We start from the raw sequence: 13,261 nt of genomic DNA on the forward strand, positions 1-13,261 counted from the left end.
AATACAAATAGAGATTTCCAGGAGGCCTAAAAGCTTGGTAGAGGTTGGAGCTAGAAATATGGGTCTCCTAACCATCTCTTTTTATGAGGGTGGACACCGTGAGAATGAGGGGCAGGATCCCCCTCGTCCAGAGCAGGATGATGGGACGCAGTGAGAAGCGTAGAGGGTCATCTCCAGTTAAGCAGTGTACTCTCTGTGTTTCTTAATCAATATCATATTGTCTTATTTATCTAGTTTTCATTTTTCTAATTTGCAGTCTAATGTATATGTAACTAGGAATAGAAATCTAAATTGATTCCTATAACACAACTAACAGCATAATAAAACTAATCAATAACATTTATATTGCACTCTACAGTTTACGGAGCCCATGCATGTAACACGGGGGCAGAGGACTGTTTAAGGTCTCAGTGAAGAAAAGGCTACAGCGATGCCTTCCAGCCTCCCTTCTGAAACATCAAACCCCAATATCTTGTGTGAATTTCTTCCATTTCCTGCTAGTTCTGCATGTGGAATTATTTATTTTCCACCCCACTCCAGATAAGCAGGTTCTGATCCCCACTTTATAGAGAGAAAGTCAGGGAGACTGATTGATTTGCCAGTTGGCAGGAACTGGATACCTTATCAGGTGGGCCTCTCCATAGGGCTCCTTGAGTGTCCCCGTAATGTATTATCTGACTTCCCTCAGAAAGAGTGTTCCAAGAGTGCAGGATGGAAGTCACCAGGGTTATTAAGACCCAACCTTGGGAGTCACATTCCATCCTTTTTACAAAATCCTATTGATTGCAAAAGTTTAGTCTTAATCAGTGTGAGAGGGGTCACTGAAGGACACAGTTATCAGGAGAAGGAAGGACAGGGGTCATTGGGAGTGTCTTAGAGACTCACTACCATACCATACTATTAATCTCCAATACTTTTATGGACTTACGATTTTCAGGACTTGTGATTCATTCTTACATTACAAGGAGATGTTTGTCTTTAAACATTTTATAATTCAGGACTTGAATAACATTTCTTTTTTTTTTTTCAATTTATTTATTTTCAGAAAAACAGTATTCATTATTTTTTCACCACACCCAGTGCTCCATGCAAGCCGTGCCCTCTATAATACCCACCACCTGGTACCCCAACCTCCCACCCCCCCTGCCACTTCAAATCCCTCAGACTGTTTTTCAGAGTCCATAGTCTCTCATGGTTCACCTCCCCTTCCAATTTACCCAAATTCCCTACTCCTCTCTAACGCCCCTTGTCCTCCATGCTATTTGTTATGCTCCACAAATAAGTGAAACCATATGATAATTGACTCTCTCTGCTTGACTTATTTCACTCAGCATAATCTCTTCCAGTCCCGTCCATGTTGCTACAAAAGTTGGGTATTCATCCTTTCTGATGGAGGCATAATACTCCATAGTGTATATGGACCACATCTTCCTTATCCATTCATCCGTTGAAGGGCATCTTGGTTCTTTCCATAGTTTGGCGACTGTGGCCATTGCTGCTATAAACATTGGGGTACAGATGGCCCTTCTTTTCACGACATCTGTGTCTTTGGGGTAAATACCCAGGAGTGCAATTGCAGGGTCATAGGGAAGCTCTATTTTTAATTTCTTGAGGAATCTCCACACTGCTCTCCAAAGAGGCTGCACCAACTTGCATTCCCACCAACAGTGTAAGAGGGTTCCCCTTTCTCCACATCCTCTCCAACACATGTTGTTTCCTGTTTTGTTAATTTTGGCCATTCTAACTGGTGTAAGGTGATATCTCAATGTGGTTTTAATTTGAATCTCCCTGAGGGCTAATGATGATGAGCATTTTTTTCATGTGTCTGATATGAAACTCGACCATTCTCTTACACCGTACACAAAGATCAACTCAAAATGGATAAAAGACCTCAACGTGAGACAGGAATCCATCAGAATCTTAGAGGAGAACATAGGCAGTAATCTCTTTGATATCAGCCACAGCAACTTCTTTCAAGATACGTCTCCAAAGGCAAAGGAAACAAAAGCGAAAATAAACTTCTGGGACTTCATCAAAATCAAAAGCTTCTGCACAGCAAAGGAAACAGTCAAAAAAACAAAGAGGCAACCCACGGAATGGGAGAAGATATTTGCAAATGACAGTACAGACAAAAGGTTGATATCCAGGATCTATAATGAACTCCTCAAACTCAACCCACACGAAACAGACAAACACATCAAAAAATGGGCAGAAGATATGAACAGACACTTCTCCAATCAAGACATACAAATGGCTATCAGACACTTGAATAACATTTCTTAAAATCTGTAGAAATGTTTGAGGTATCTAGTATACCAAAATTTGTAATCAGATAGGAAACAATGGCTTACCTAATTAAAAAAACTTAAATGAGGAGGTACCCCGTCACACTCGGTAATGAATAAAGACTTTAAATGGACTATTCATGTCCTTTACCTGCTTAAATTATTGAAACATCGTATCAAACAAGAAATCACCCAAATGAACAGCATGTGCCTTTAATCAAGATGACAGTTAAATGCATTCTACGCATTTGGCGGCTGCATGAGAGAAAGTTTGTACATTTCGCACCCTATATTTTAAGATTTTAGAAGACAGGAAGAGCTGGTAGAGAAACTTGAATAAAGTTTACATGCAGCTCGCATGTGTTGCATAAACTCTCAGTAACTAGCTCCATCTGGGAAATGTTGAAAGCTGACAAGAATGTGATGACCAGAAGGGCACCCACACTTACCCGTCACAAAACCAAGGCTCTCACCTCCACGGTGGTGTTTCCACATACCTGTGCCCTGGTGCAGAATTTCTTATCTAAGCCTGTAACCACACTGAGGTGGCCCATAGGCTAGCAGAAATGTGGGCTTTGCTCCCGCTCAGACTGGTGCTCTGTCTCATTTATTGGCATGCTTCCAAATTTCCTGAACAGGAAGCCATTTCCTCAACCCCATCTTCCTCACCACTCACTACTCTTGAGGTTCACACAGTGTCTCTTGTGTTCCCCGCCCTTGCTCTGCTAAACCAGCTCTCTCACAATATAGCAACAACCGTGTGAACCCACCAGATCAGAAGCTGTGGGTGCCCACCGTACTTCCTCACATTATCTGTGGCACGTGACTCTGTGCTCTGTGGAACTCTGCTGCTTCTGTTTTCTCATGGTCCTATGTCACAATTTTAGAAGGAGCATTTTTGTTCTCTTGTTCATTCTTCTCAGCCCAGCCCTTTGTGCTGCCTGCCTTTATGTTCTCATTCCCCACCTCAGCCCCAGCCATCTTCTCAAAATGAAGCTTCTCCACATTGTAATTTTGATGCTGATCTCTCTCCCAAGATCCACATCGCTGTAATACCTAAAACTCAGTTAAGTCTTAAACTGAACTGGTCGTCCCCATGCCCCCAACACATTTTACCATTTCCCCAGATTGTATCATCATGTTCAAAGTCACCCATGAAACCTTCATCTTGACCTTTCCTTTTCCCTTGTACTTTACATTTTGTAAGACCCTGGGTCTTAAAAGTTCCACCTTTCTACCTCCCTACTCCCATCGTCATACTCTGTCCATTACCTCTTATCTAAACTCTTGGAATAGCCCTTCTCCTGAGCAAAACTATAGTTCCCAAAGCAAGCTTTAAACATGGCTCTTGCTCAGAAGGTCTTGTCCTACATACCCCATACTATTTCTTTTCCCAAGAATCAATACTTTCTCTTTTTCAAATTTCCCAGATCACATTTATCTTTCAAGGTCCAAATCAAATACCATTTTCTTCGCAACTTCATGGGCATCCTTTGAATTACTTAAAAAATCACTTCATCTTCTCATATTTTTTTTAAGATTTTATTTTATTTGACAGACAGAGATCACAAGTAGGCAGAGAGGCAGACAAAGAGAGAGAGAGAGAGGAGGAAGCAGGCTCCCTGCTGAGCAGAGAGCCTGATATGGGGCTCGAACCCAGGACCCTGGGATCATGACCCAAGCCGAAGGCAGAGTCTTTAACCCACTGAGCCAGCCAGGCGCCCCAATCTTCTCATATTCTTTGAACATATTGTACCTTTGGGGCACATCCCATTTCATAGTGTATTGTCTGTCCTTTATTTTCCCCAGTAGGTTGTAAGAGGTCTTGATCTTATTTTATTTGGTTGTTTATCCCCACAGTTCATTCTATGGGGATTTGTATCTTGTAAGTTTATTGTTCGGTAAATGACTCTTACTAACAAGATTTGTAAAACCTAATAGCATATTTAAGGTATCCTCTTTAATTTTTGATTTGCATAAACTGGTTTGAGAGCATTTTTCACCCCTTTCACCTCTGCCCAGTCAACTCTAGAAGCATGTTGGACACAGCTGAAAGAGTGATTGTGTTTACAAATTGCTATAAACTGGAGTTTCCTCTTAGTTATACCTTGTTCTCATCGACCCACACTCTGCAACTGACCTGCCCCTTCTCATTTCAGGGAGAGTGGAGAAGAAAAGAGAACAAAAAGCAACTTCAGGTAAGATTTGGGCTAATTAGTTCCAATCATTTCCTGTTTTTACTTCCGCCTTTAAAAAAAATCTATCTGCAGTTTAATATTCAAAAACTCACATTAAAAAAGTAATAGTTTGTGGTCCTACAATTGATTGTTATTAAATTAATTAAATTTAAACATTTAGCTTTTTCATTTTCACATCCATCATGTCCTCATTCTATCATTCTGTTCTAAAGAAGTTAAGATAGAAGGTGATTTTTTTCGTCATTACCTATTAAAAGGTAAGTCTTACAAGCACCAACTTTAAAAATTTCAGGTTGTTAAAAAAATTTCTGGTTATAAAAGTTGACATTTTATTTTCCCAAATATCTATGAATCTTAATTATTCTTCTTAAAACCATTTGTGGAGTTGATGTTTTCTAGGACAGTGTTGACTGCTTAACCAAAAAGAATTTTACATTTTAAGAATTATTCTATTCCTAACTTCTAGTATATATCCAGAGGTGAATGATGTTTTAACACAGTGCCATTGCACATAGTAGGGGCCAATACTGCTGACTAATACAAAAACAAATTTTTAAATTTCCATATTTTTATTACTTGGCTTTTAGCTGAAAGTCCTGAGGTAAGATAAAATTTCATTTACCAAGTAAATCTTTGCATAAGGGCAATCTTACAGCTTCCAGTGCCTTAAAATTGCCAGTAATCTTAGAGAATTCTAATTTGGCATATACCCCTGTGCCTACCACCTTTCCCAATTATCTACCCCATTATTCTATGATATGTGAGAGCTGCCGACAAAAAACCACATTGTTCCTAACCACTCTCTTCACTGCATTTTTTGGTCTCATAGCAAGACAAAATTTGTTTGTTTGTAATTTTTGGATTCAGTAAAGGATAAAATCTGAATTAATCAAAGAATGTGTAAACAACCTACGCCCCTGTCCCTTTTCTCTTTCCCAACCTTAGTAATCATCACAGACAACAGAGCAATGTGCTACCTGTATGACTTTGCTCTTAAATGTTGTTTGCATTCTTTTAAAACCTGATCATTAATACAAAAAAAAAAAAATGTGAAAGCTAGAAAATGTCTGTCCTCCTCACAGATGTGATCACCTCCATAATTGCTCCTTGGGGAAAGATTATTTATATTGTTTCTAAAATGCTGTTGTTATGATCCTATAGGTACTGGCTTAAAGAAACTTTATAGTTTGAGAGAAAGCTAAATTAGCCACAGTGGTAAACCAGATGGCTCTTTAAGTTCTCTTTGTATTCAATATTCTGTGTGGCCAAAGGTGACACAAAGGTCTAAAGACAAAGGCAGGACAAGAACTCTGGTTCCTCGACTGGTTCTTTCCCACCTCTCATCATTCTAACCTTTCTTTTCAAATCAAAGTGCTAGTCACTTTGATACTGTGTTGAATTTCTAGCTTGAAATAATATTTTTCAACAATTGGAAAATCTTTTTAAGGCAACAAGATCCTTGTAGGGCACACTAGTCACCAGGGTTATGAGGAAACTCCTTTTATTAAAATGGAGCTAATCTCCCTCAACTGAGTCACAGTTTGTCAGTATGTCTGATTTTTGAGAATGTGAAAGAAACTTTCCACGAGGAAGTGAAGTCAGAGATAGATAATGGACAGGGCTCACATTAATGGGGAAATTTTGAGACTCATCATTTCAAAGAATACAAACTCAGTCCCCACAAAATCTGTATTTGTGAAGATAGTCTGAGTTTTCTAAAGGTTGGGATCTGACCTTTGCCAATGTAGTCATAAATATCATTACCTTCAATTTGTGATGCTCATTTGAATAGATGCATCTTTAGATGTCAAGAATGTCATGGGCATCCCTGCTTCTGAGGTCCTGCCAGGACTTCTTTTTATTGCTTGTTGTTCATTCTATTCAGATTCTAGGTCCTGCATGCCAAGTTAGACTATGCTCCCACACCCTCTGGGTGATAGCAGCAGATCCATCTCCAAGCTGGGGACATCAGTATTCGTTTGTGGACCCATTCAATCTAAGCCATCTTGTGGCATGAATCATGATGGGAACCAAAGAGTATAGAAAGAAAATTATAGTAGACAAAAATATTACCCATTGAAACAGGAACTTCCAGGACCCTCACTTTTTGCTTGGTTGAGATTGGTTAATTCTTTGTTTATAGGATCTTGGACTAAGATGACAGCTTAGGTAAGTTTTTATTCAGAATAAAAAAATAACTTCCTGGGCGCCTGGGTGGCTCAGTGGGTTAAGCCGCTGCCTTCAGCTCAGGTCATGATCTCAGGGTCCTGGGATCGAGTCCCGCATCGGGCTCTCTGCTCAGCAGGGAGCCTGCTTCCTCCTCTCTCTCTCTCTGCCTGCCTCTCTGCCTACTTGTGATCTGTCTCTGTCAAATAAATAAATAAAATCTTTAAAAAAAATAATAATAACTTCCTAACAAGGGAACCTCTCCAGGACTGGAGAAAATGAGATTATGTTAGTAAAAGTGTATGCAGGTTGAGCCATCACCTATAAGGAAGGGTGATAAGAGATGCACAAAGAGTCTGATCATTCCTAAAGTGCTTTCCAATTTTGTGTCTATGATTCTATTTACCATTATTACTTTTTGAAATGGCTCTGCTATGTGTATCTGGATCAACACTCACACACACACACACACACACACACACACTCCTAAAGGGCTCACATTTCATTATATAACTGAGTGAATCATGTTCCAGAGCTTCAACTAAGTTATTTTGGTGAGTTGCTCAAGAAAGCATATAGCTAATGGGGCTAAGACTATAGAATAATATTATCCTATGGTCAATTTAGCTTCCTTTGGGGAGAAAGTTCTTTGACCCTGATTGAAATCCTGGCTGTAGTTTCAAATATGATGCACTTCTTGATAAGCCAGGAATAAGTCCCAAGAAAAAAATGCATAACCTGATAATATTATCCATTTTGGAAAAATAAGTCAAAGCATATGTCTTTCAATACTGAGCCCAGAGACCTGTCTCAAATTCATATAAAATGGCCAGCAAGATCAAAGCTGAATTTGGCTATTTGGTAAAGAACATTAAAAATACATGCTGACATGATGATAAAGAAGAAAATATCAAGGGGCAAGTTCCCAATATCATCAATTATCTATTTGCCCTTGATCTTCTCAAGGACCCAATCTTCTTACCAGAAAAACAGGAAAAAATGACCAAGTGTATTCCACAGATTTTATATAAAAAACCATTTAATTTGAAGAATTTTAACTTGTCAGAAGAAAGACCCCTTTTTAGATCCTTTGGTATTAAAAAAATATATACAGCAAAAAATATAAAGAAGAATTCTCACAGAAAAAGGTGCTTCATAAATCTTTGTTTAGAAAAGATATACTAATTAGAAGGCTTACTAAGGTAGACTATAGAGACACCATCTGTTAAATATATATTGTTCCAAATTTTTTAGAGAAGGAAAACACTTTCAACTCTAGTCAAGTATTAATTAAAGAACAGTCCCTGTGGGCCAGAGAATTGGAGTTATAGATAGAGATGATAATGAGTATTTTAAAATGAAGTTGCATACTTTCCATTTATGACATTAGATCATCCCTAAAGTTGGAGAGGTTTTGTTCATTTGCATTATTTGCAAAAAGTTACTGGTAAAGAAGAGCAATGTTATTTTTCTCTCAACTCAAAAGATGAGATTTATTAACAAAAATTCAGCAAATGGTAGAACGTCTGCTTTGCAGCTCAGTCTCTTGCTTACTTTTGACTGTGCTTTTCCCTTCTTTGAAATGTCCTAAAGCATCAATAGCACCTCCGTTTTAAAACGTATAACACATATTTAACATGCAGTCATTCAGGATAAAAAAATACTTAAAAAGATACTTAATAAATTCTTCCATCCATATAGTAACAGCATGTTCACTTTATTGTATATTACTCATTTATTAAATGCAGATTTTCAAATGGATTCTTATATAGCATTTTTCTACCTACTATTACTATTTTTGCAGTGGCTTTTGCCTCGATTCCTATACACTTCAGAAAAAAAAATACCCTCAAAAATAAGCATGAGATGACCTAATTTGTTATTTTTTTACTTATTGATGACCAACATTAAACTTAAAAAGTTAACAGGCAAATGATGTTGGGACAAATACATTTAAGTAAATTATCATTATTTGAAAGCCCATCATTTGAGAATAATGAGAATCATTATTCCAGTTAGAATCAAATCTGAAAATGTGTATCATCCTAACTTACTTATAGCTTACAAAATCTCTAGTTACTCAATAACCCTGTGTTATGTATTTGAATGTTGCTAACAGAGTAGATCTTTAAAGTTTTCTTAAGAAAAAAGGGAAAGAATTATAACAATGTGTGGTGACAGATGTTAACTAGACTTATGGTGATAATTTTTCAATGTATATAAATATCAAATCATTATGCCATACACCTGAAATGAATACAATGTTTTATGCTAATTACATCTCAATTAAAAAAAAAAAAAAAAACTCTTCACTTGAACCCATCTCATTTGGTGTCACAACATGGGCAGAGAAAAAATCCGACTAAGCAATTGTAAGTTGATACATTCTGTTTGCTAAACATTTTTGTGATCCAGGCTTTGTGCTTGATATTGTAGATGTTATGGTGAATAAAATATAGCATTTATGTCCTCAGTTCATTCACTTTCAGCTGGGGAAGAAAATGAACAGATGATTATAATACAGTGTGAAGAGTGCTTTTTATAGAACTACTGACTGTCGTGAGGGTGTCAAAGAAGACATCGTGCGGGGGCGGGGGTGTTGCCTTGAGTTGAACCTTAAAGAAATTGGAGCTTACCAGGTAGAAACTAATAACCAAGTCAAAAAATGGGCAGAAGACATAAACAGATACTTCTCCAAAAAAGACATACAAATGACTAACAGACACATGAAAAAATGGTGAAATCACTAGCCATCAGGAAAATATAAATCAAAACCACAATGAGATGCCACCTTACATCAGTTAGAATGGCAAAATTTAACAAAACAGGAAACAGCAAATGTTGGCTAGAATGTGGAGAAAGGGGAACCCTCTTACACTGTTGGTGGGAATGCAAGCTGGTGTAGCCACTCTGGAAAACAGTATGGAGGTTCCTCAAGATGTTAAGAATAAAGCAACCCTATGACCCAGCAATTGCACTACTAGGTGTTTACTCCAAAGATACAAATGTAGTGAAATGAAGGGGCACATGCGCCCCAGTGTTCATAGCAGCAATGTCCACAATGGCCAAACTGTGGAGGGATCCAAGATGCCCTTCAACAGATGAATGGGTAAAGAAGATATGTACATACACACAATGGAAAATTATTCAGCCATCAGAAACAATGAATACCCACCATTTGCATTGACATGGATGGAACTGGAGGGGATTATGTTAAGTGAAATAAGTCAAGCAGAGAAAGACAATTATCATATGATTTCACTCATGTGAAACATAAGCAATAGCATGGAGGACCATAGGGGAAAGGAGGGAAATCTGAAGGGGGAGAAATCAGAGAGGGAGATGAACCATGAGAGACTGTGGATCCTGAGAAATAATCTGGGGGTTTCAGAGAGGAGGAGGATGAGGGAGGGGGTAACAGGGTGATGGCTATTGAGGAGGGCACCTGCTGTGATGAGCATCGGCTGTTATATTTAACTAGTGAATCACTGAACACTATATCAAAAACTAATTATGTACTATACAGTGGCTAACTGAACATTAAAAAAAAAAAAAAAAGACCAAGAAAGGGAAGCATATCCCAGTCACTCAGGGCCTTTGTGCAGGTATAAGAAACATGTCAAAGTGACCACAATATTATTTAATAAGAGAAGGACGAATGTAGCTTCTTGCATGTTTACTACTGGAAATGAAAGCTTCTTGTGAAATATTGTATTTATTTGGGGAGAGATGGAAGGGAGGGTAGAAGAGTGTGTACCTCTCTGTTCTTTCCCTGATCCCTTTCTCTCATCTCTGAACTGCAGGGGACTGAGCCCTCTTGGACTTTTGTGACCATATCACAGGGGAATGCTTATGTTATGGTTGATTTTGCTGTGTTAGGTACTTCCTTTCCCATTTGCTAACGTTTTGTAACACACATTCTGACCTTTTTCCCTTCTCTTTACCCTAGAAAAATATAATCAATAAACAAAAACTTACTGGTACTCAACAAAAGAAAAGAAAAGAAAAGAAAAAGGGAAAGGGCTGGCTGTCCAGAGAGACAAAGACAAGAAAAAGCTTGGCCTGTTGAGGGTGCTAATAAGATGAGAGCACAGTTATAAGCAGACAAAAGGCAGGGCACTTGGCCCCCAAAGCTGGCATGAACCAGAATCAACAGGCGCCATTTTGCCATTCCATGGAGTTGGGACCTTATGCTGTAGATACCAGAAAATAATGAAGTACAAGGAATTATACCATCTGTTTGCATTTTCTAGAAATCCTTCCAGAGGAAGTATGGATTGGAAGGTGAATTCAGTGGGGGCAGGGAAATCAGGTGGTATGCCACGTTAATTACTGTGGCTCAGTTGGTTGGACGACTGCCTTCGGCTCAGGTCATGATCCCGGAGTCCTGGGATCGAGTCCCGCATCGGACTCCCAGCTCCACGGGGAGTCTGCTTCTCTCTCTGACCTTCTCCTCGCTCATGTTCTCTCTCACTGTCTCTCTCTCAAATAAATAAATAAAATCTTTAAAAAAAAAAAAAAAAAAGAATGAAAAGTCGTAGGTCCAAGGGGTCTTTACTAAGACAGTGGCATTAGAGAGGGAGCTAGAGAAAACAGAATGAAGATATATTTACAAAATAGAATTGGCCTATTAGATTGAATACAGAAGGTAAAGGAGGATGACTCTTTGATTTCCAGCCTAAGAAATGAGATGAATGGTCCCTCTTGCTTCAGAAGAAGGAAGGATTGGTCAAGCATAACAAATGCCACAGAGGAACCAAATAATATAAGCACTGAAAAATGTCCATTGGAATTGGAGGAAAATATGTTGGTCACCCCTAAGAAATGATTTTTCAGGAGATCTGAAATGGAATGTAGAGAGCATTGGACTCCCTCATGGGCTGAATGAGGGAGTTATAAACAAATGAGCACAAATGCAGACATGTTCTCTCAGAGTTTGTCAAGTGGGGGGGAAGGCGAGGAAACAGACACATAATCATGAAATCATCAAGTCAGGAAATTGATGTTTATGGAAAACCTCTTTCTGGCTCTGGGCGCGGCCCCTTCTATTGGACCCTCAAAACGAGCTTATAAGGGTTGTGTATGGTCAACATTTTAAAAATTAGAAAACTGAGATGTAGGGAAGTCAATTCACTTGCCTTCAGCACCCCCATCCTGGTGGAGCCAGAAATGGAACCAAGGAAGTGGCTTCCTGGAGCCAGCTGGAACTATCTGGGAGATCATTTAGAAACAATGGGGGTATGGTTTTCTTCCAAGCTCAGCATCAGGTGAGGTCATGTATGTAGCTTAAATTGGCTATAGCCAGGGCATTTACACCACAGAAATTGGCAAACATGACAGACCAGCGTTGGTTGATTTGTATGACAGTGTGCAGCCTGGTGTGGTCTGTGCCACGGCAAAGCCAGAGCAGCTCCCACCGCCCACACGGGAGATCTGGCCAAGGTCACTTGGTTAGCTGAACAGAGAACAAGAGTTGAAACTTGAATCCAGACCTGCAACCCACACCCAGCCCAGCAGAGGTGCTAAGGCTTTGCTAAAAAGATAAGTGAATATTCCTTCTTCATCTTCTATCCGCAGATGGCCCAGGTTGGGATAAATGAAGTCTCATATTTATCAGTCCTCCAGTTCTAAGGTAGCAATTTTCTGCTTCGGCCTCCCAGGCAATCCATCTCTGGGTGTGTTTGCTTTTTTAAATAGCTTTCCTGAAGAACTGGCTCTCTGAAATATGTTGATGAATTCTATTTTTAAAAAAATAACCAATTTTCTCTGGGTTTATGGTTTCACAACAATATTTATTATTAAGTGAAATAAAGTATCTTAGATGCATTTTTCCACCCACAAAATGGAAGACTTACATACAGCCTGTTCATTAAAAGAAGTCCTGAAGAGGTTATTTTTAAACAAACTTCATTTTCCAGCCAGTCGAATTTATGATAGAGGGGGAATAACCACACAGCTGTGCCACATTATTTCGAAAATACCTTAAATTCTATTGTACAACACTGCATTTAAAACAGTGCCTTGATGCAAACTAAACAAATCTGAAACGGTTAGAAGCTAATGGAGGAGAAATCGCCATGTCTAACCACACAAAGTACAAATGTGAAAATGTATCCCTGAAATTCTCTCCACCTATTTAATTTGGATTGCTGTTACAGCATCTGGGGCTGGGTGTATTTGCACACAGTAGAGACTGGAAACATGGTTTCTTTAGGTGGCGGGGGAGACCTGTAATCTCGAAGGGCATCATAAATATTTCACCTTAATGTGCTGCGCCTCCTTGCATAACTGAAAAGGCGAAACTTACCTGAGTTGATTCTTGCACAACTTCTATGTGTTCTTTTCACTTGAGTGAGAAAGTGAAGAAGAGTTTGCTAATTTTGTTAGCCAAAAATTACTTCTGGCTTTCATCTTAAAAATTTTGGTTAAAAAAAAAAAGCCACAAGGAATTCCCAATTAAAAACACAAATACAAATGGACTTTCAGGAGCAGATAGAGCTCATTCAGGCAGCACAGACCACAAAGTTAGGTCCTCAAAGTCAGGTTCATGCTACTTTGAATGTCCTGTGGAAGTTGCGTGAAAGGGCATTCCACATGTATCTATGTGTATCT

At 38.9% G+C, this 13,261-nt stretch overlaps 1 protein-coding gene across 2 annotated transcripts in view; it reads left to right on the forward strand.

Annotated features, from left to right (window-relative positions):
• The window catches only part of CHST9 (carbohydrate sulfotransferase 9), a 226,384-nt gene that overhangs the window by 96,673 nt on the left and 116,450 nt on the right, over nucleotides 1–13,261 (forward strand). For both annotated transcript variants that reach the window (XM_044243234.1, XM_044243235.1), the window contains exon 3: nucleotides 4,445–4,483. In XM_044243234.1, coding sequence (XP_044099169.1) covers nucleotides 4,445–4,483 — 39 coding nt within the window. The remainder of the gene's footprint in view (nucleotides 1–4,444; nucleotides 4,484–13,261) is intronic.

The sequence above is a fragment of the Neovison vison genome, chromosome 3 (genome assembly GCF_020171115.1).
Source record: "Neovison vison isolate M4711 chromosome 3, ASM_NN_V1, whole genome shotgun sequence".
NCBI lineage: Eukaryota > Metazoa > Chordata > Mammalia > Carnivora > Mustelidae > Neogale > Neogale vison.